The sequence below is a fragment of the Eutrigla gurnardus genome (genome assembly GCF_963514095.1).
Source record: "Eutrigla gurnardus genome assembly, chromosome: 6".
In the NCBI taxonomy this organism is placed as follows: Eukaryota; Metazoa; Chordata; class Actinopteri; order Perciformes; family Triglidae; genus Eutrigla; species Eutrigla gurnardus.
In genome coordinates this window covers 17,387,050-17,408,729 of record NC_139920.1, presented here as the reverse complement: position 1 = coordinate 17,408,729, position 21,680 = coordinate 17,387,050, and the positions used below count along the sequence as shown (strand labels likewise).

Here is a 21,680-nt window from a genome sequence, read left to right as displayed (position 1 = left end):
GGTTATGACTGTTTCTTTTCCGGTAAAATCCAACCTTTAAAACTGTTCTCCTTTCTAATAAGTCTTCCTCTCTATATAAACCAGATCTGTAAATACTGTATCTTTGAGTCATATGTGTGGATTGTGTTGTATCGACTCAGGCTTGCAACAAAGAGGAGGAAAAAAAAAAAAGGAGGAGAAAAAAAAGACAGTAAAAACATGAAACCCCCCCCAAAAGAGCCATGTTGTACTGTATCTGCATTCATTATAAGCCTGCTTGTGAATGAATGTGTCACTCTGTTACAAAAGCAATACTACACTACAGTATCTACACACTAAAAAAGAAATCATCAAGATGGTAGAAGTTGCCGACTTTAGATCTTCTACTAGCACGCAGTACTTCATTCGGTCTCGTGTCACTGCCTCTTCACATCCTCCTCAGTTTGAGTTGTTAAGGTGAGAGAATATGCCGTGGATGTTTTTATCTGTACTTTGTGGTAAAACAATAAAAAGTTACTAACAATCAGTTAATGCCTGATTTTTTTTTATAAAGATGTACCTTTTGTTTTACGTAAAAAATCCTACAAACGAAAAACAAAAAATAATGTAGCATCATTAATGTTGTTTTAAGCTGAGACAGTAAAGTTGAGATCAGATTTATAAAAAAAAAAACAATGTTTTTGATGTCATGAAGGTTTACCAGTAATATTATTTTGTTGATGGTAAATGTTTGGATGCTTTCTGTCCCAAAAATCCCCAAGACGAGCAGAAGTTGTAGACGTTAATAGGACATCAAGCAGACTAACAAGAATGCATGTGAAAACTGTGATCCAAGGTGGCTCCCTGGTTAGATTTTTAATGTCCATCGTGGCAGCAAAGTGAGGGGCGGGCATACAGGGAGACATAGTAGGCTGTTAGTTTCTGTGCTGTTAGTTAAGCTAAATTTGATCAAAACCACATCTAATCCTGCCTCAGAGTGACCGACTAATGCTATCTTACCTTTTGTCCTCTGGTGCAACAATCAGCTTCCTCCTCCATGTCGGTCAACATGCCAAAAGCAACATTCCATACATTTTCACTCAGCTGAAATATGAAATGTTTTTAAATCTCTCATGGCTTTTGAAATGATGCAGGGTGGTCCCCATTCCTTCACTTTTCCGATGAAAAATATACATTTTGGACAAATCAAAATGACATGAGCTACATATATTATACGGTAATAGATATTCTTCAAGGCAGAGTGAACTATACCTTATTAGTGTGCAAACCAAGCGATATTTAATTGGCTTACAAAAAACATTGATTATTCTTTTGCAGGTTTCTCAGATCTAATTTTCTGGACCTGCAGTCATCCATAGGTGGACAACAACATCAAAGGCTGCACAGTGTTTAGCGAAACGTCGATTTAATATTTTGTTCTAACCTTTAAGGACCTCTGCTTAGATGTGCCTGTCATTTAACAACATCATGGTGTAAGGAACCCTGTCTCATTTCATGTTCAACAACATGTGGGAATAAACTCATCCTTACTTTGCTGTTGACATCCTGGAGCTCTTCTCTGTGTTTTGGGAGATCACAAACTGTCCCAAAATATTCACCACAATGCACAATGGAATTTCAACCATTGGTGCGTCAACTGAAAATTGCAATTTCTCAATTAACCAGCAGAGGGAGAAAGACACCAATGCGGGTGATATGTAGCAGTTTTACACACATACACACAGTTGCAAAATTCTGTTATAGCCCATTGACTTTTAGTTTTTGTCAGATATGGTCTCAATTTTGTGTGAGCACTGCCCACAATATATAATGTATTACTGTCTATATTCTTCCATATACTGTAATATAATAATTTAAAAAATGTCCATATTCTTAAAAAATAATGTGCAATGAAAGACAAAACTGGTTCTACAGTCAAGCCAGTTAGATGAATTCCTTTATGAAAGCAAACCTAATGTTAAAATGAATAGTTACAGTCTTGAATTGACCTGCACATACCTGCAGGCCTATACCACCCATCCACCACCAACAGCTGGTTCGCTGATGCACACACTGATGCAAACTAACATGCGTGTAAACACGAATATTTGTCAAAATGTAGGAAACAGTGTTTATTGCCGAGCAGCATTAAATTCAGAACACAGCGGCATACAGTCACAACAACTGCAGGCTAGAGGTAACCTTTTTAGTCAGGTCAACAAAAAAAAGATTACACTTCTTCACATTTAATAAAGACTACAATGAAATAGGGACATAGAGTAAAAAATAGATAAATGCATAAAGATGAGAACACTGATTAAATGCACCCTTTTGAACACAGCTGTGGGCAACATTCCAGTATGTAAACATGCAAATCGTTCCCAACAGAAATAAATCTTACAGTCAATATATTAAATATTACAAACATGTTCTGACAATATGTGAGGCTGTATATACACACAGCTATTATGTAAACATTTTACAAAGGGGGTCGAATTGCGTGGCTTCTGTCATTTAAATGTGATCTTATAGTCAGTAAGTGCCCTTTTCTCTCATCAGGAAATCCCGTTGCCACACTCCAGTGAAAGAAAACGCAGTTTAATGCTGCCTTGTCCACCACTACACATGTACACGAGGTAGAACAGGATGAATACATCGAATATACTAAAAGGCAAACGCTCTTCATTTCGGCATACGTGCCATAAACCAATTAGCAATCATTTAAAAACCCCGTATCCTTCACGAATTATAATGTCTCAATAATCTGTTGGACAATTACGGTGGAAGAGTCTTATCATCCATTATGTTGATGTGTTCTACCAGGTGTTCAGTCAATGAATAATGTACAATGTGGCCTTATAGCCTGGCACTCCACATCTGGGCTCCGACGCAGAAAACCCCCAGATTATAACAAAGTCCACCGAGTCTATGATGGTCAGCAGGCCCACTGTGGGTCTGCAGGTCCCCCCCGACTAGTGCACTTGGACCTCGTGTGGCAGCAGCTGGCAGCCGCTGTTGACGTGGGTGAGGACTTTCTGTTTGAGCTGGGCCACCTGGTCCCGCAGCAGGCTAGCCGTCGAGGCCAGGTCGGTGTTGTGGCTTTTCAGCGATTTGACCTTGTCCTCCAGCCTGGAGATCCGCTCCAGCTTGCGCATCCGACACTTGGAGGCTGCGATCCGGTTCCTGAGCCTCTTCCTCTCGGCTTTCACGCTGTCCTGTGAGTCAATTTCGATGGGGGACAGCGGCGGGCTCTCCCCGAAGCTCTGGACGTCGGGGACCGTCTGAGGCTCCTCCTTCAGCTGCTGTACCCGAGACAGCTCCGGCTGCGGCGGGGCTGACCCTAAATGATGTGCCGGAGGGGGCGGGAAGGGGAACGTGTCCGTGGAGTAGTTGACAGTGGTTTCTAGTGGCCCGCTGCCGTAACTGTTCAAGTTCGTGTAGACCGGTAAGTCCAGCTGCACGGTGACCGGCGCGACGTTCGCGCCCAGCTCCAGACCGCCGCTCGTCTGCCCGCCGACGCCGCTCAGCTGGTTCTGCTTGTGCAAGTCCTCCAACGCCTTCACGAAGCCCTCGGCGAACTCCTGCTCCTCCGTCACCGTCTTCGGGTAGAGGAACTGGGAGCTTGTGGGCGTCGTGGTGACCATTCCGTTGGACTGGATGATGAGCCTCTCCAGCTCCGGGGAGGCCAGTTTGAGCAGCCCCAGGTCCGGGGAGCTGAGGATGCTGTCGGCGTCGCGGAGATGCGGCTTCATGTCTGCGTTGTCCGCCAGGCTCAAGCTAACGTCCTTCTTCATCATTATTTCCCGTGGCTGAAACGAGGCGTCGTCCTGCTGGCGCTTCCCTCACAGCGGCTCCCCGGCCATAACCTCACAGAAGCAGCGTACTCGTATCTGTTTAAAGGATGTCCGTCACTAAACTGCAGCCGCTCGCTCTTCTGCTCGCGAGGCTCTCTGAGTGTAATGCGCGCGCCGCCTCGAGCTTTTCTAGGCTGGCACGTTCCATTATGTCACATCAGCGCGCGCGCATTGGGCAGAAATTACGTCTTCTTATCATTTCAATAATGGACTAACCGAGCAGAGAGGAGGAGACACGAGAGAAGTCTCCCTCTGGTCCGGATGCAGTAGTTTTAAACACGTGACTGCAATTCAATCTGTATGGAAATACGTTGCTTTTATATTAAATGTGTTAATTTATATTTGCGTTAAAGGGTTTAGATTTCCCAGACTGGAGTGTGTATTCATTCATTGTTTAAAAAGGGTATATATATGTATGTAAGGCTATTAAAAATGACAGCTCCTAGTCTTTATTATTGTTAGTATTATTGTAATACTGGTTTTAGTTTAGTTTTGATTTCATTGTTTTTTGGCTGCTTGTTTGTCTTTGCTATGTATGTATTATGTTTACCTATTGTTCTGTCTATTGTTTTTAATCATGTTTGTTAAAGTACATTGGGCTGCATCTTTCGTCAATCTTTTATACTGTATGCTCATAAAGTCAAAGGTCACATGAGGAAAAACACCGGTGGCGATGCTCTAAAAAATTTGGGGGAATCCATTATTTTTCAGGAAGTGAATGACCATCCATCATCGTTTCATCGTGCTTGGGTTTCTCCCTTTATTGTTTTTTTTCCACAGAAAGGAAGCTTGAGTGACTATTTAACCACAAACTGAGAAATTGTTTTTGTGTGTTTTTTCTCAAAACACAACAAGCGTATTCAGAATCTCTCCCGGAGTTACCTTGAAAAACAACTATGAAGTTTGTCTACGACTCTTTATGTGTTTAAGTCACTGACAGACACGCTGTGATGTTCAACAGTGTTCAGGATTCAGTTTTGCTCAGTCAGAGTTTTAGGTCCAGGCTAGTTTTTCCCCATCACAACCGAGCATCGACTGAAGAAGAGTGTGAGATGTGCTTGAAAACAAACAAAAAGTTTGGAAAGTTCTGCTTTGAGGAACATTCCCATTTTTATGTTCAGTTTTCATTTAATGTTAATTGATTAACTGCTGGATATATTAGTTTGCATTATTCTGGACACAACAGTTACTGATGTCTGCTTACTTCTGTTTTATGTCCCCAGTCAAGACATCATTTGGAGAAGTTAAGTCTGAAACGGATCTGATTTCAACATATGCTCTGGTCAGTTTCAAGTTGTTTTTTGGGTTGGAGCTGGTTTCAACATATGAAAAACGTCACATGATGATTTCAGTTTCCACTTAAGTGTTTTCATTTTCTGTTCAAATTTCACTTTACATTTGAATTAATGTCATATTGGGATTTGTAATTCCATTCAATAATTTCATTCCCCTTTTTAAAATGTGATGTCCCAATTAACTTGAAGGGTTTAAAGAATATTACCTCTGTTTGTTTCAAGTGGAAATCTTCATTGCAAGTGTGGTGAGCACTTTTGTCCATGGTTGGTACATTTTGTCAGGATTTTCCCTTTCAATCGGCACATTTTGTTTCACTTAATACTCAAAGTGTTCTTGCTCCCAAACCACACCATACTTTTGTAAACTGGCTATAAAATCTACAAACACACGTCAAGCCACAGTTAATTGATTTGAATTGTTACTTTAATGTGATTTAATGTGTTTGCTCCCTTTTCGTGTGATGTTGTGGTTGTTCTGACCACAGCTGGGGTGAAGTAGTTTCCTTAGCAGACAGCACTCTGGCTTTTAAAGGACACACGGAGGAGGTATGTGCGTCACAGGTAGGCCCCATTCATCACTGCAAAGCTTTGTGTGGGTGGATCACATGATAGACCCTGTGATGTCAGATCTGTTAGCGCTGTGGCGGAAATGGATGTGGGGGGGAGTAAACCAACAGAGGAGAGATATTTCTGTCTAAAAGCCTAGTATCTGTGCAGATAAAGTGGGGGTGCTGAGCCTGCAGTCAAGAGAAGAAAAGGGCAGGCAGTAGCTGGAAAAGGATGTAATAGGCACACACACTTTCATTTCCTCTTCCCTTTAAGTTACAACTCACGCAATGTGAGCAAATTACATTTACAGTGTTAAACACAACAGATATTGTTTCTGGACATTGAATTTCAAATGTGTTCTTGTGCTGTAATGTCCTATTATTATTGTCGATTTCTTGCCATGGTAGCTCATCTAGTGGGTGTCTGAGAAGAAAAGGGATGTATTTGGCTCCACTTTGGGGAAACAGCGACTGTTGAAACACCAAGTATACATACAAAGATTTGGTTGTCAGTATTAGTAATTCATATTTGGAAATAGATATTTGACCATGAAAAAAATGGTGGTTAATTAGAATCGCAGCCACACAACATAGCTACTGTTGTACATGATGAATAAAAATACAAACCTTTAATGCTACTTTTCAAACCAGGAAGTGAAAGTTTGATCCATACAAATAGATTGGAGGAGTTTGCATGTTCTCCCCGTGTAAGTGTGGGTTCTCTCCGGGTTCTCCGGCTTCCTCTCACAGTCCAAAGACATGCAGGGTGGGGATTGGTTAAATGAGGAGCTCCAGCTCCAGTGTGCCATGTGACAACTAAATGCTCTAAATTCTTCACACACCAGTCAACCTGACCTGAGTAGTAAATTCACACCTCAAGCAACAACTGACATGACTCTTGGTTCATACGGCAAGTCCAGACAGAGAGTGATGAGCTGTCAGGAATGCTCGGCATCTGTTGGTTCAACTTCCACTGTGTCAGAACATAAAAAAGACATCAGGAATGGTTTGTATTGTATTGAGCAAATATGTGGTTGAAGGAATAACAGAAATCTTCTTCTGTGTCAATCTTACTTCCTAGAAATCTCTTGTGAACCTACTGTGAGGTTTCAATGAAGCCCAAAGCACAAGTAAAGTATTCTGTATTTTAGCTGGCAGCTGGTTTGGCAATGGATGTAACTCGATGTTGTATGAATTTGCAAGGCATTTTTCAAAACAGTTAACTAGAAAAATGGCAGGCCAACATACAGCGTCTGTTGGTACTGTATGTGACTTGGGCACGTGTGCTCAAAAATAAAACACATGTCAAACAAAACCTAATTTAGGTTTCATTTCTTTACATTCAATAGAAAATCAAGTAAATAACAAGTAACAAGTTGTGTTGTGTGTGTGTGTGTGTGTGTGTGTGTGTGTGTGTGTGTGTGTGTGTGTGTGTGTGTGTGTGTGTGTGTGTGTGCGCGTTGGTTTGTACAAAACCCACCTATGCCCACACACAAACACCCAATGACGGTTTCACACGCTCAACCACAAAACCCCCACAAAACCTCACCAGGCCTACAACATCTCAACAATAGCTGATGAAGAAAAAACAGACACAAGCGTCTGATTGATTACTTTTTTCCATGTTACACGTGGACCAAACTGGAGCATCATAATGGAACATCACACCCTAATGTTACCTCATATATTTAGAGTATTTACACTATATTTCAGTATAATCAGTTGATTTTATTAGGTACTCTAATTTATTTAAAGCTATGCTTTGGTTTTTTTGCTTATTTAAAATGATGTCCCTTTCCTGGCTTAAGTTTGTTACTGGGAGTGTATAGAGTGCTATACCAGCCATTAATATTTTTTAATATTTATTGATTTTATAATAATATAAAATAATTTGAATCGCTAAGCATTCACTCTAATTTTTATGCTTCATTAACCTCCAATTGTTATCGTGATTATAGGGGTTGAATTGGATGTAGCCGATATTTAAGATAAAATCACAGGTAATGTCAAGGCGACGTGTCATGAAGGAATGCAGTTAGAACAGCGATGAGATGCTACACAAGTAAGGCACAACGTTTTATCGACCATCTGATCATCTTAATTAACTTATGAACACAAAAGGAACGGTTACATTTAAAGGATGTGTTTCCTCTCCTCCCTCCTCGTCTCCTCGAGGTGCATTTAAGGGATGGCGAGGAGAGAGGAGCATTCGTTAGAATATCAAAAAGCACAGAGAGTCAAAGTTGCATTTCACCCTTTGAGAATGACGGTTTCTTTCTGACTTATATGTGCAGGTTTAGCATCCGCATAAGGAGAGCAGTCGTTTTGTGAATTCACCCATGTATCTCCCTTTGGTGGTAAATACAGGATCACAGATGAAGGAAGAAACACGATTTTTCAACACCTTCACAAGTGCTGTCATCTTAATTCAAGGGATAAAAATGTGTCTTTGAAGGACCAGCATTTCTGTGAGATTAATGGAGAGAGAGAGAGAGAGAGAGAGAGAGAGAGATGGGGAGAAGAGCGAGGGAAAGATGTTTTTCCAGGCAGGCTGGGATTAGATGCGGTTCCATAAATATGTTGGGCTTCTTGGTAAAAATAGGCTTTTTCCTGAGGGAAGTGATGACGTGAGCAGCCTGCCTGCATCATCAGGCACAACTCGGCTTCATCCTAATACTGAAAGAGGCAGAGAGAGACAAAGTGAGGAGGGGGGAGCATCAGTGGTCGCCATGGCAACACATGCAGAGTGACGCAGGTAAGAGAAATAGAAAGGAAGAGGGGGATAATGATTGGCTGGCAACTGCAATGGTTTGTGGAAGAGATGTGTGGGTGGTAAAGAAGAGGGGGAGGACTCGATAGCCCAGCACTGAGATTAGCCCCCACACCCCGACACACACACACACACACACACACACACACACACACACACACACACACACACAGTCCAAGCCTGTTAGCACAGTGTACAATTCAGCGCAAGATGATGTGATTTAGCACGCTTCTTGAGCACTGACTTCAGAGGCAATGGAAAATAGTGTTTTTTTCCCCTCCCTCACAAATGCCATCTTGGATATTATGCATGCATTTTGGGAGGAAAATATTCCTCACATTCCACCCCACATGAACCCCACGCCATTAAAATACACCCATCGGCAATTTAATGCAGTTCTGAATGTAATTAAATTTGAAAGGCCGTATTGCCCTGTAGTCTTCTTTACTGTAGTAACTTGCAGTTGTCCTGTTCTATCTCATCCAATCAGCTTTAACAACCCTTCCTGTTCCGTTTTATTTCATAGAATGTCATATTCTATCCTCCCAAATTAACTGTACATGTCCATAAAGGCTTTTTAAAGCCATCATATACACCACATTCAATCTACAGATTGGATGGAGTTGTTTAACCATGTCATTGTTGGCATACTGTAACAATGTCATCCTGCAATCTACCATTGTCAATTTGAATGTACTATTTCCTTTTTGCTCCAATTTACATTTACTTTTGCCTTTTGTAGCAAAAGCTGTTAGTGGAGCATGAGATACCAACAATACAGTTCATCAGTGGAAACTACAGAAAGCACCTCCAGCTATATGACAAGGTTGCTGCTTTATTTTTGCAACACATCACTGCAAAGATGAATGTAAATAACATTATGAATTTCAAACCATGGACATGGGCATCGCAATCTTTACACTGCGTTGGAACTTAGACACTTAATGCAGACAACAGAGGCAGAATTGGCTTAGAAAAAAAAAACATTCTTCACTCTGTGTCACGTGTCAATCAAAAGGTAACAATAGGTCCAAACAAGCAAAGTCCAAAGAAGACTAAGGGCAGGTCATTGGGGCTGAGACACTCGAACCAACAGCTTTAGCTGATGGCTGAGGCAGGAAAGCTCTCTAGCGGCAGCTGCTGGACACCTAGAGAACTGCAGGGTGTGAAATGACAGAACGGAGTGTTTGCATAGGAATGGCAGAGTTGTGCAGGGATGACGGTTTTGTAAGCCAAGTCTGCATCACACTGGTTCACTTGACAAAAGGCCAATGGGATGCTTCCATTGGATTTTGGATTGTTGCAGAAAATAAGCTCTTTGTGACGAAAGAAACACATTAACGATGCTTGCATTTTGTTCAGCAAGGTGAACACCAAGAATTTAGTATACGTGTTACTTATAGAGCTGATTCTTTATGTCTGGCAACCAGATACCTAGACGTATACTGTACATTGTAAATATTAATATGCTGATCTGAATAATGCAACGTGAATAAACGTTTGCCCCATTTATGCAGCATGTGATCCAAATAAACATTTCATCCATTCCATTTCAACTTCCTTGCGATAAACCTAGAAATCCTCCATTAGCTAATCTGGGCATATATTACGAATTATAATCTGAACATAATTTAAATGACACTTATCCAAGGAATGAATTGTTTTGACTAACGGAAACCAAAGTGAACATTGTTCAAAATAAATACAATGGTTTTAACAAAAGTTGTTTTATTCTCATGTAAATAAATTACAACATCGTCTTTTGTTACAAAAATAAAATGAAACCAACATGACACACACTGGACTCATCCATTTCGGACTTAATGTGAGAATTTTTTTTCTTCTTCTGGAAATCCCAATGATTATAAGTGTCATCTTACAAATGCTTTAACAAAAGTGTTTATTTTCGGGGACTAAACTCTCGTCCTTCCAACATCCAGTCTACTGGTCCAAATGCCGTGATTTAAACGTAGCAGACAAACTACAGGTTGTCACTAACAACACAAACGGAAAGAGCAAGTTTAAAAAAATATTCATGCAACAGAAGTTGGGACTGGGCAGTTTCTTTACCGTGAAAACTACACCCAAGGAGACAAGCTGACAAAAAACAAAAAATAAAAACCTCATTCCAGTGCATCGACTGACAGAAAGCTCTTTTTGGATAATACAATGTGATTTATAATAAAAAAATGTTCTTACTAGGTTGTAATGACACGATATTAAACTTTCACATTTCCCCACCGTAGGACTAATAAAGGATTATCTCTTAAAGAAGGGTCAGTCAGCTCTGAGTGATACACCGGTTTATGGTCATACTAAAAAAATGTTAATACCAACTTACAAACGCTAAAAAACAAAATTCAGTGCAAAAGCACAGCTTCTCTTAATGTCTGCTGGTGTGATTTCTGGAATAGTCAGTCCTGACGAACATCGCAGCAGAAGGAAACACCAGAGAGATAATTTTATCTTTCATCTGTGTACTGAAGGTACATCGCTCTGAATAGGAGGATGTGTCCGTCAGTGCTGGTTTTTCATTCCCTGTGGTTTGCCTGGTTTCTTATCCGGTTGCTGCTGCAGCTGCTGGCCCCGACCAGGACCAGTCATTCCCCTACCACGACCACCAAACAGACCTAAAGAGAAAAAACATACAGAGAAACGTCATTTTTTTCCCAGTGTGAGAATTATTGTTCGGATGGAGTTTGCCAGATTTTTTGTTCATAAGAAAAGATGAACCCATCCAATGCAAGGCGGGTTTGGTTTAAGACAATACGGTGCTAACATGACGCGACAACTTGTTGCACAAAAAAAGTCTTGAGCTCTCTCAAAAATGTTTTGAGTCATGCCAACACCGCTGTAGCAGTCTGTATGAGCAGGGGAGTTTTTCCACTCACCTCGGCCAGGTCCTCCCCTTCCTTTGCCCTGCTGTTTGTTCTGCTGGGGGCCGCCGCGTCCACGGCCCTTGGACACCACCTCCTCCTTCACCATGTCGATGATCTCATCTGGGATTCGCAGGTACTTTATGGTGCTTCCTCTGATGTAGCACTCAGGCATTCTCCAGAATTTATCTCCATCCTGTTAGAGGAGGTCAATGCAATCATGTTATTTTTCACACCAAATAGGTTGCGTTTTGTTAAAAAGTATTTTTTTCTCTCCCAAATTGTTTGTATGATTATTTGCAGGGCAAAAAATAAACACAGCGAGCAATTTTAAAAGCACCTGCAGCTATTGGCCATAAAAGCTACTAAAAACTGTAATCAGTTTATTTCTGTCTACTTTTCTTTCCTTGCAGTAAAAAGCATTGTGTCTACAGTTTTAGGAAGAGAAGTGACACCAGAGCTGAGCTTTACCCTAGAGGTGCAGATGACTTCTCTCAGGTTGATGTTCATCCAGTTGTCACAGCTCACCAGGTGACCGTTATACGTCTCTCCATTCTTCAGCTCCACCAGCTGAGGAGAGACAGGACAGAAAAAGCAGCCAGCAGCTTTAGAGTCTTGACAACACAATGCAGGATGAATGACGGAAGTTAGAGCACATGTGCTCTCATGGTTTCACCCAAAAAACACGACTATTACAGGCTACACTGATGCAAGTAAAACAAGCAAAAACCAAACACATTGAACTACTGCCAATTTAATTTGAAAGTTCAGAGGGATGTTAATATTGGATGTACAGTGCATTAGTATTCACCCCCTTTGACATTGGGCAATGAAAGAAGATCTGAAAATCACATGACACTTGGATTGCACACAGGTGGACTTTAACTAATGTGACTTCTGAATGTAAATGGTAGCATAAGATGTCATTTATGGGCTTATGGGGTTAGATATAGAATTTACGCACCCCTTTTTTTGTTTAAAAAAGAAAGACTTTCATTTCGCCAATGACTATTTTCTGTAGGTACATTACAGATAGATTGCAATGCAACAAAATAGGAAAAATACCAAAAAGAGTCAATATGTTTGCAAGGCACTGTAGTTATTAAATCAAATTAAACTAATTCAACCTGAAAATTAAACAGCCATAGATGAAACGGCAACTGCTGCCCATATAACCCGTCACAATATACGAGTTAGATCATCAAAATGTAAATGAAGCAAGCTAAAGATGTAAAAAAGGTACTGGGTAAATCAGGAATCAGTTAATATAGGGCTAATAGTTAGTAAAATGTGTCTAAATTGGCTTTCCTGTCTACAGTGTTAATACAAGCTTCTTGACAGAGTTCAGTCCTCCTCACCATGGGATGGTTCTGGGCAGTCTTCAGCAGAGATAGTGGAAGCTGCAAGGTGACAGAAAAACAAGTTAAACCGAGGCATTCACCTGTCATTAACAGTTATAAGGGACGTGAGTAAACCTGGCTGCCAGAGTCTCCACCTTCATACCCAACTACTACAAATCCCCTCATACATTACATAATTAACCACCTGTATTTTGGCGAAAAGCCCCGGTGAATACAAAGGTTTGTATTATCAACACGTTGTGTATGTTTAACGTTCAGTGTGTGTTCATAGCGTCACGCTTACTCGCTATACTTCCCGCTTTGCGAGGCAACAGCACATTAAATTTAAAAGATAAAGACGCTTAAACCACCACTTCATTACGACACAGAAACTCTGTCTAACCGCGCAGTAAGTCCGACTGCGGACGCATTTTAAAATAAACACTGTCAAAGTTTTTTTTATTATTATTATTCAGCCGACGTTACAGCGACGTTAGCTAGGTTTAAGCTAGCTCGCCGACCATTGTGTGACGCCGCGCTGCAGTGCGGTTAACACAGTTAGCTTTAGCTAAGTAGCAGGCGTGCTACTGAAAATATAGCTGTCAACGTTGATTCCAAACACCGCAGTTACATACGTACCATTGTGATCGGATCTCTTTTTGATTCTCACTTGCTGTCTTGGCCCTTCACTCACACGATTTTGGATTTTTACCACTGAGCTACTTCGTCTTCTTCTAACGAGTTTCCGGCTGTGAGGTGTGTAATCACGGCTGTGTTATGTGGTGCTGCCCCCTACAATCACAGCGAAACATTACAATCGCACGTGTGTTCCGGAAATAATAATGACAAGAGCAATCAATAAATTAAGGATATTATTACCCATTACTCAAATGGTGTAGATATGGAAGCTCATTTCCGCCACTGTAAGGATGAAAGTGAAACTTTATCAAAATAATGCCTCAGCATCTCAAAATATCGAAACACTTTCTCAAAGTGTAGTTTGTTAATATTTTTTGAGATACTAAGTCAATATTTCGAGATACTAACTTTTTTTCAGACAGCTGCTGCTTATTGGTCTACGGCAACATGGTTGGGTTGGGATGGGTTGGGATGGATGCCTGGACTACTGCCTTTCTGCCTAAAAGCCTATTAACGCAGTTTTTTGTCGCCACTGTCGCTGCTTGCTCCTGTGTGATGTTGGGACTTTATGATAACATTTAATTGAAATTGAATATGACGCGTCGTCTTGACACTTTGACGTATCGACGCGCATTCCCGACAGTTGCGCAAACGGCGTAATGCAGCGAGGTGGTAAATCCGAGTCAGTGTGCTGACGGATCTCTGGGTCAATCACCAAACTGATCCGGGTGACTTGAGTCACTTGAGTCAGTGCCACCCAGAGTATAGAAATCCTATTTGTAAAACGTGATATATAAATATATATACTATAATAAACAGAACAACCCGTTGTCTATTGGGGGAAATAAGGATAACACTATAATTATTATCAATTAATTGAACTAATTGTATTTTATTCATGTTGTCATTATAAATGCCTACAAAGTCAAAAAAAATTATTTTCATTAAAACATTAGTATTTTATTTTAAAATTATTATTTATGCTGTTTAAATCGAATCCACTCCTTAAATATCAGTGGTGTGAATTTCGAGGAAGCAGATTCACTCAATCTGTCAAGCTACGTGAGTATGGTCTGTTGTTATGGTGGAACTTTCACTGAGGGGTGAGTGATTCATGCAGCGAGTCCGCCGCTCTCCCGAGTGACGGCGGAGTGATACACGGTAACAAAACCTCCGCTGCTTCGAGCTAGGGCCGAAGTTTAACTCCGCGGAAGTCTCTGAACCACCTTCTCTTGTCCGTGTTAATTTATAGCAGCCACTTGCTGCGGTAAACTGATGGACTAGGTCATGTTAAAATGTGATTTTACAGGTTTTAAAGAGGGTAGCGAGTCACGCAATCGTTTGAATTAGTAGTTTGACTGGCGTTAGCTGCAAGTGACCCGGGTGAATGGAGACAGCAGACTCGACTCACCCGGATCAGTCAAAGGATCCGGGTGATATGAGTGTGTGAGTGAATCTTCTCGTATCTCTAGCGAGCAGGGCCGGTTTTGTGTCTGTCCGGCAGACGGAGCCTCAGCCTTCAGCTGCGGAGGGTTCGACTGTCTCTACTGTCCTGGTTCCAAGTAAAGACCGGATAACAATCCTCTGCAACGGGACGGGAGATGGATAACAGTAAACGGACTGTGGTCGTTACAGGTTTGTCTTCTTCTTCTTTTTTTAACAGCCATTGTTGTCGGCAAACCGGGGTGAAGTGAAGGAAAAGTTGTGGAGATGACAGTCAGCTGCTAACGTTAATGGCGTCCGGTGGTTACGAGTTCACTCCGCTGAGATTTGTAGACAGTTTAAGGAAACGGTTAGCTCATAGCTGTAGTAATAATACCGTATCAGGGGTGTTCAGTTCTCCCCCACCCCTGTATATTTTAATAAGCGCTGCTGACAAGCGAGGAAATTATCTTTTTGTTATTGTTTGTTGTCAGACATCTCACGTTAATTCGTCTCTACAGATTTTGCAATTGTGTAAAAATTGTGCAAAACTGCGAAACACGTTAACGAGAGACTAGCCATTCACAGAGACAATAATACAAAGTTATCCCAAACATGAGTTTATAGTTATTGTTATCACGATATCGAAGATGCAGCTATTAACTGTCACTTTAGTAAGATTTCCAAAAATAAAGGAAAGACCAAGGAACCATGAATGAGCTGTCTATAAAGTCCTTGTTACCCTCTATAGTCTGATATTTCCTGAGTCTCATGTGGAGCATTTTTAAAGAGGGATCTGTATTTGAGTTTCTAGATTTGTAGTTTTGTATTGTGAGTTTCACAACAGTTGGACTTGTTCACAACATCAGGTCACTTTTCAGGCATGTAGTCATTATAAAGCTGATCAGTTTCCCAGTACTTATATCCTACTATACTGGTTTCACACGGAAGCGCGTCCACTTAATTTCTGATTCTGATCACATTGCTTTGCATTATCATATGAAAGTCTGGACCTAGAACTGTTACTTCCAGCTAAATCAAAGCTACTTTGCACCTTTCATTCACGCTTTACATCACTGTGAATTAAAAAGAAAAATCATGATGACAATCATATGAATATGAGTGAACATTGATATATTACAGGGTTGTTTCCCCCACAACAAGACTTGTTACAACATGACTTTCAGCCATCAAATATAATATTTTTCTAATTTCACAAACTACACTCTTGAACATTGAATCTGTGGAGGATGAGAGAAGCAGTGACTTTTCAGACACAAAGGGGTGCAGACGCTCGCAGTCCTAGCTGATACAAGATGTGTAGATTGCCTGGGAACAGCACTTGCACAATAGCCGGCCGGCTGGCAGCTGCCGGCCCCTTCGCTCTGCTCCTTTTCAGCAGCCTGTCAGACAGACCTCCACCCAACCCCCAGGGACCCACTGACCCTTGGAAGGCTGGTGGAAGGGGATCAGTTATAGATCCCTACATAAACAAGCCTCAGTGAATATCTATAGGTCGCTGCTGCGATTTTATAGGTCACATGGAATGATGCATGGAGGGACTTTTAATGATAGTGATTGATTTTAGTTTGGTAATTCATGGAAAGCAGCACGCTGCAGCACAGTAGTCCTTACAATTTGTTTTATGTCTTCTGAAAATCTAGTATTTTGGAGGTATATGTCTGCGTACTTTTGACCATTTGTATTGTGACTATTCACTACAGTATTTACAATACCGTTTTTGACAGTATCTTGCAGTCATATAACCATTTAAAAGTATTGCTACTCAAGCCATAACAACAACACAGAAGGTACAGAACATAAGTACAGTATGATGGATATTTGGTATGTTATACTACATTCGAAATATATGCTTCTCCAGTGTAAAACGTATTTGTGTGCGCTTGTTTTTTGTATTTTACCAATAGGCTCAGGGATCCCATCAGAAATACAATTGCATTCTGTTCATGTTGAAAGAACACATGTTCCATGGTTCCATAGTTCACTTCTGTTTTTTGAAAACCATATATATTTATGTTGTTATGTGTGGAAACCAAACAGACTCCATATCCTTTATGATCTTGTAAATGCAGTACAACAACCAAAATAAGTTCTGTGTTTTGCAGGTTTTGAGCCATTTGGAGAGCACACAGTCAACGCCAGTTGGGTGGCAGTACAGGTTTGTTTTACCCTACTGCTGTTTTATTGCACATATGAGTAGGTTCTTAGATTAAAACCATATTGCTTTAATTCATGTATTTGTAATGTAACAACCAATTTATTTAGTTGACTTATTTAGCCTGTTAAAATATATCCCAAAAATGATAAACAATTCCTTAAGCTTTTCCAAAATGCTTACATTTATTCTGGACTAAAACGTCATGATTGGTCACCTCTTAAATATGGAACACCAACCTAATAAAACTCAGCATGTTTCTAGCGATACAGTTAAATAAGAGCAAGTGTGACTCACGTTGAGCCAGGTTGTGTGGCTGTTGCATGATCCTGTGATGGTTACCGGTCGGCTTCAGCATGCTGGGGAAACTGCATGTGGGGGATGAAAGTGGTTGTCAGGGTGTCTAGACAGACTAGATAAGGATATTAAAGGCAAACAAAAGGCCGCTTTGTGGCGGGGTCACAGACGTGGTCAAACAAGCCTATTTCCAATACAAGTGGGGGTCAGTGTCCAGGGCTGTTTGTCCTGCAGGGATATTGGGGGAGGTGGCTGTGAATTTGACAATTAATCTTACTTGTAATATGTATGATTTCATCTTTTATTTCTCGCTTTTCTCATTCTATGTATGAAGAGGGTAGAGTATTGCAGTTACATTTTTTGGGCTTCATATTACATATTTTGTGATAAGCGTAAAATAAAGTTATTTAAAAAGGACAAGGCAAGTGAAAGACATCTGTCCTCTAAGAAATGACAAAAGAGGAACGACCTTTACCTGCTTGATTTTCAAAGTTTAATTATAAAACAAATTCAATAACATTTCACTGAAATATTTGACCATGGATATCATTGGTTCTGAATAGTTATGTTTTTCATCAATCAGCATCACAACAATTTTTTTGTTTAAGAATTTGCCTTTTGTGCGTAATGAGAAAAAGTCAAGAATCATGGAAATCAAATCATGAAATAGAAATTTATAATAAAAAATATGAAAGCATATGTGAAATATACGTTTTTGAAATTTTAAGAGTTGTTCAGTTTTTAAAAATTAAGAGGATCCAAGGATCAAATTAAAAGTGGAGGCTTTATTTAGGGTTAATGTATGTGTACTGTTGATTGGGGGAATAAGAGTCGGTGTCAGTGGGGGTCCTGGACTTTTACGTTTTGTTTGTCCTCACAGGAACTGAAGAAGCTTGGATTGGGTGGTGAAGTGGACTTGCATGTATCCGAGGTTCCTGTAGAGTACCAGACAGTCCAGAGTTTGCTTCCTTCATTATGGAAGAAGTATCATCCAATGGTAAGAGGAGAACGTGGTGTGACCTCTCCACATTACTCCACTTTTAAAGGTGCAATGCAGCGACTATAATCAAATCTGCTAGCTTGAAAGAAAAAATGGATGATAACAACACATGTAAATGCATCTCTGCTCCTTTTTAGACACTTCAGGTTCAAACCGGCAGAGAATCACAGATATATTGTGATTAGAGACGGGAGTATTTGAGTCATTCTTTTTTTTTTATTATTCCTATGATTTCCAGTTGGTAGTTCATGTTGGAGTCTCGGGTATGGCCACCACCGTCACGTTGGAGAAGTGTGGCAGAAATCATGGCTACAAGGGCCTCGACAACAGCAGCTTCTGTCCTGACTCGCAGTGTTGCATTGTGGGAGGGCCGGACTGTATCAACTCAGTTATTGACATGGAATCGGTGTGTAAGAGAGTGACCGCCTCAGGGCTTGGAGTAACTGTGTCTGTCTCCAAAGATGCTGGAAGGTAATTATTAACTTTACTTTTTTTACAGTTAAAATCAGCATTTTGTTTTGCCTGACAAGCTTCAGCTCCGGAGGGATACACGATAACACATTAGTCTGGAGGAAGAATTGGGTTCCTCAAAAGAGGCTCAAATCTATTCTCTGTGCAAATCTATTGAGGATCTATTGTAGGACTGTTGTATTACACTGCATTCGTTTACAATAATCTGATGCAAGGCTTTCTTTCTTCCCCGACAGGTATTTATGTGATTTCACCTACTACACGTCCCTGTACTTGAGCCATGGTCGCTCTGCCTTCGTTCATGTGCCTCCTCTTGGAAAGCCCTACAGCGGGGAAGACCTGGGCCGTGCGCTGCAGGCCATCATCCAGGAGATGCTGGATCTGCTGGATCAGGCTGAAGAGAAAATCCACTGCAAGCAGCATTTCCACTAAGTGACCTCCAGATGCCATCCAGTCTCTCCAGCCCTCACCACACAGAGAAAATGCACTTAACCACAAGTAGCCAAACGTCTTCTTTTTTGTTGTTGTTGTTGTCCTTAGACAAAATTTAAACTTAAGTGTATCACATATGACCAGCATTTGTTTCTCTTTATGTTTTTACTTCATGTTTTCCTAGCCTTGACTCAGTTATGGTTTAATGTTTCCCCATTGTAAGAAGATAACGTGGGAGTCTCAAGCCTAACTGTGCTGTTTCACACTTGATGTTGAATTGTTTCTTGAGTCCTTTTTCTTTATAAGAAGTTGTAATTTTGCCTTCTTTTACAAAGGTTATTTAAATCAGGGAACGGGTTGGTTCCAGCTCATATTCCCCCCAATGTTTTCAGCCCAATTCTGACCAAAACACGCCCAAACCTGCCCCACTGAGATCTGGCCTCAGGCTGTGCAATGTTCTTTTACAGATCTCAAGTTCAATTATTTAATTGTAGGTTTATAAGAATCATATTTTGGCTTCACAATATTATTGCAATATAATAATTTTGCATTTATTATGACAGAAACTTCCAGAGTGAATGAATCAGTTTCCTCTGAGGGAGCTGTGTTTTGAAGTTGTGTACTACACAAACATTAATTACCATTAATATGATTTTGAAATAACTGAATGAATCATAGGAATTTTCTCTCTTGTTCATTTAACATCCTGAGTTACTCACTTTTTTAAGAATCTTAAATTGTGTAGAAAACCTTCAACTTAAAGGCAACATTGTAAGTCTAATGTTTTTCTTTTTTGTGTAACACTAATTTGTATTCCTTGGTGAAAGCTTTTGTACCCTTCATTGAATCAGATATAGCTGCTTATTTTACCGGAGGATTTGCTGTGATGAAGTTGGACTCCCAGTTCAGTCAGAGTTGGGCCTGGAATTTTATTTCTGTAGCACTTTCTTTATTTTGTTTTTACATTTTTAATCTGGAATGTGGACCGCAATTTTAGTAATGTGAATGCTTGCTAGTATTATTATTTTCAGTCACTTTGACTTGAAATTTGTAGCGGAATACACACATCTATTTGGATTTTTTTCTTTTTTAGCCCTAATAATTATAATGTGAGCTATCCTGCTTTGTAGTTGAGTTTTGCTTTATGTTCCTGAGCTTTGGTTTGTTTTGAACTTTTAAACAAACTGCAGCAGATGATGTCACTGTGTTGGTGATGGTGCTGCTCCCATGTGTAATTGTTCTGTTTTATGGATTTTTTATTGGATTGTCTTCTGTTTCACTGTGTAGACCAGTGTTTCCCTGACTACTGAGTTGTTGGATCAGCCCATGTCACCCAACACAGCTTCAGTTAAAACCATTTAAGTAGAAACGTAAGCGTTGGCCTGCATTCTGCTTCAGCAGCCTGTGTATCCCCCATAAAAATTTAAAGTTTGTCGTCAACGGTCTTTGCTAGTCTTCGGAAGCTTACACTGTGGTCTCATGGCCTTTCAGAGTTTTTAACTACAAGCATTTCAGCAGTTAAGCAAGTTGGTGCCAGTGACTTTAAGTAAATTGATGTTATTTTTTTAGCAGTATGTTTAATTTCTTTGTGCTTTGCTACATGTTTGTACCAGAAAGTAGCATCCTGGTCCACTAAGCTGAACAGAACTGAACTTCTTCTCCCTTTTGTCATTCAAATCTTGGTTGTGGTTAAAGAAATTCTGATGGGCTTGTTGAAATGACAGCCAGCTTTTAGTTTGCCGGCACTGATATTTTACTGGCTTTGTGAGTGCTGAGAAAGGAAAGGGTTGTGGAGGAGCTGCGAATAAAATGCTCACAAAAGTGAATGCCTCAAGTTTACATATGAGGTGACCTCTGACCCCGTGCCTTGCTATTGTTCATGTGTATTATGAAAAGGCCTTAAAAATACCCAGTGGGTCAGTTCAAATATGTATTAATAAGTCAGATGTTGTGGCTACCTCAAAAATACTTTTTTTTAATCTTTGGTGTGCTCTGTTGTAACATCTGTGATTTATTGTAACTTCCTCTGTTTTTGATTCTGACATTAACAAATCACTCTTACAATAAGTGATCTTAGCTCTTTTTTAAAAAAAAAAGCTTTTAAATAAAGAGAACTAAAGGAGTGCAACTGCAAGTAACATTTTTGTGTTTATTACTGCAACTGTATTTTACCAATAGTTATTAGTTATACCTATTAAAAGTATGTAATGCACTTGTCAACTGGGCTAATATAAAGCTGGTAGAGTTGGCAAACTAATTAAATAATTGGCCTAATCTGCAGTTGTGGGTTTAGATCCTGCAAGTGTTTATCACAACCAGGAGAAGAAGAAAATGTATTGGTTATGTATGTTATGGTATTATGTATGCTTACATGCCTCCACAGGTATCGTCATCCACCCCTTGTTTCAAATTGAAAAGGTTTAAAACATCACAGGGGCTGCAACAACAGCTTGTTTACACTCTTTTCAATTTTCCAATTCCACCAAATGTTGCAATGTCAGCATTGGTACACTGAATTAAGAGATTGTAGTTTGAAAGCCGGGTACAGTTTGCATATTTTGTCAAAGTTCCAGTGTAATGAATAAAGACTGGATCAACCTGC

At 40.2% G+C, this 21,680-nt stretch overlaps 3 protein-coding genes across 4 annotated transcripts; 1 reads left to right on the top strand and 2 right to left on the bottom strand.

Moving 5' to 3' along the window:
* Positions 1-2,075: 2,075 nt before the first annotated feature.
* LOC311014299 (transcription factor JunD-like) lies at positions 2,076-3,979 on the bottom strand. The gene has a single exon (XM_084010840.1). The coding sequence runs from the start codon at positions 3,753-3,755 to the stop codon at positions 2,931-2,933; it is 825 nt and encodes a 274-aa protein (XP_083866966.1). The 5' UTR covers positions 3,756-3,979; the 3' UTR covers positions 2,076-2,930.
* A 6,151-nt stretch (positions 3,980-10,130) lies between these two features.
* lsm4 (LSM4 homolog, U6 small nuclear RNA and mRNA degradation associated) lies at positions 10,131-13,396 on the bottom strand. Its single transcript, XM_084011211.1, has 5 exons — positions 13,281-13,396; positions 12,660-12,701; positions 11,773-11,871; positions 11,317-11,497; positions 10,131-11,055 (listed from the first exon to the last, which is right to left on the bottom strand). Exons 1-5 carry the CDS (start codon positions 13,281-13,283, stop codon positions 10,943-10,945), a joined length of 438 nt encoding a protein of 145 aa, XP_083867337.1. The 5' UTR covers positions 13,284-13,396; the 3' UTR covers positions 10,131-10,942.
* Positions 13,397-14,631: 1,235 nt separating this feature from the next.
* Positions 14,632-21,200, top strand: LOC311014714 (pyroglutamyl-peptidase 1-like). 2 transcript variants are annotated; one of them, XR_014597290.1, is made up of 6 exons: positions 14,632-14,915; positions 16,829-16,881; positions 18,056-18,172; positions 18,414-18,646; positions 18,883-20,614; positions 20,874-21,200. XR_014597290.1 is itself a non-coding variant. In XM_084011480.1 (5 exons), the coding sequence occupies exons 1-5, from the start codon at positions 14,882-14,884 to the stop codon at positions 19,076-19,078; spliced, it is 633 nt and encodes a 210-aa protein (XP_083867606.1). In that variant the 5' UTR covers positions 14,632-14,881; the 3' UTR covers positions 19,079-21,200. The 2 variants fall into 2 exon arrangements, 1 of the variants encoding a protein (XP_083867606.1); XM_084011480.1 differs by having other exon boundaries at positions 18,883-21,200.
* Positions 21,201-21,680: the final 480 nt, after the last annotated feature.

Excerpts from the sequence above, each read along its gene's own strand:
- lsm4 (XM_084011211.1), bottom strand. Across the intron at positions 11,872-12,659 it reads CTGCCCAGAACCATCCCATG|CTGGTGGAGCTGAAGAATGG; the intron begins GTGAGGAGGACT and ends GTCTCTCCTCAG. Across the intron at positions 11,056-11,316 it reads AAGGGGAGGACCTGGCCGAG|GTCTGTTTGGTGGTCGTGGT; the intron begins GTGAGTGGAAAA and ends TTTTCTCTTTAG.
- LOC311014714 (XM_084011480.1), top strand. The coding sequence starts at position 14,882 with ATGGATAACAGTAAACGGACTGTGGTCGTTACAG. Across the intron at positions 14,916-16,828 it reads ACGGACTGTGGTCGTTACAG|GTTTTGAGCCATTTGGAGAG; the intron begins GTTTGTCTTCTT and ends TGTGTTTTGCAG. Across the intron at positions 18,173-18,413 it reads GGAAGAAGTATCATCCAATG|TTGGTAGTTCATGTTGGAGT; the intron begins GTAAGAGGAGAA and ends TATGATTTCCAG.
- LOC311014299 (XM_084010840.1), bottom strand. The coding sequence starts at position 3,755 with ATGATGAAGAAGGACGTTAGCTTGAGCCTGGCGGACAACGCAGACATG.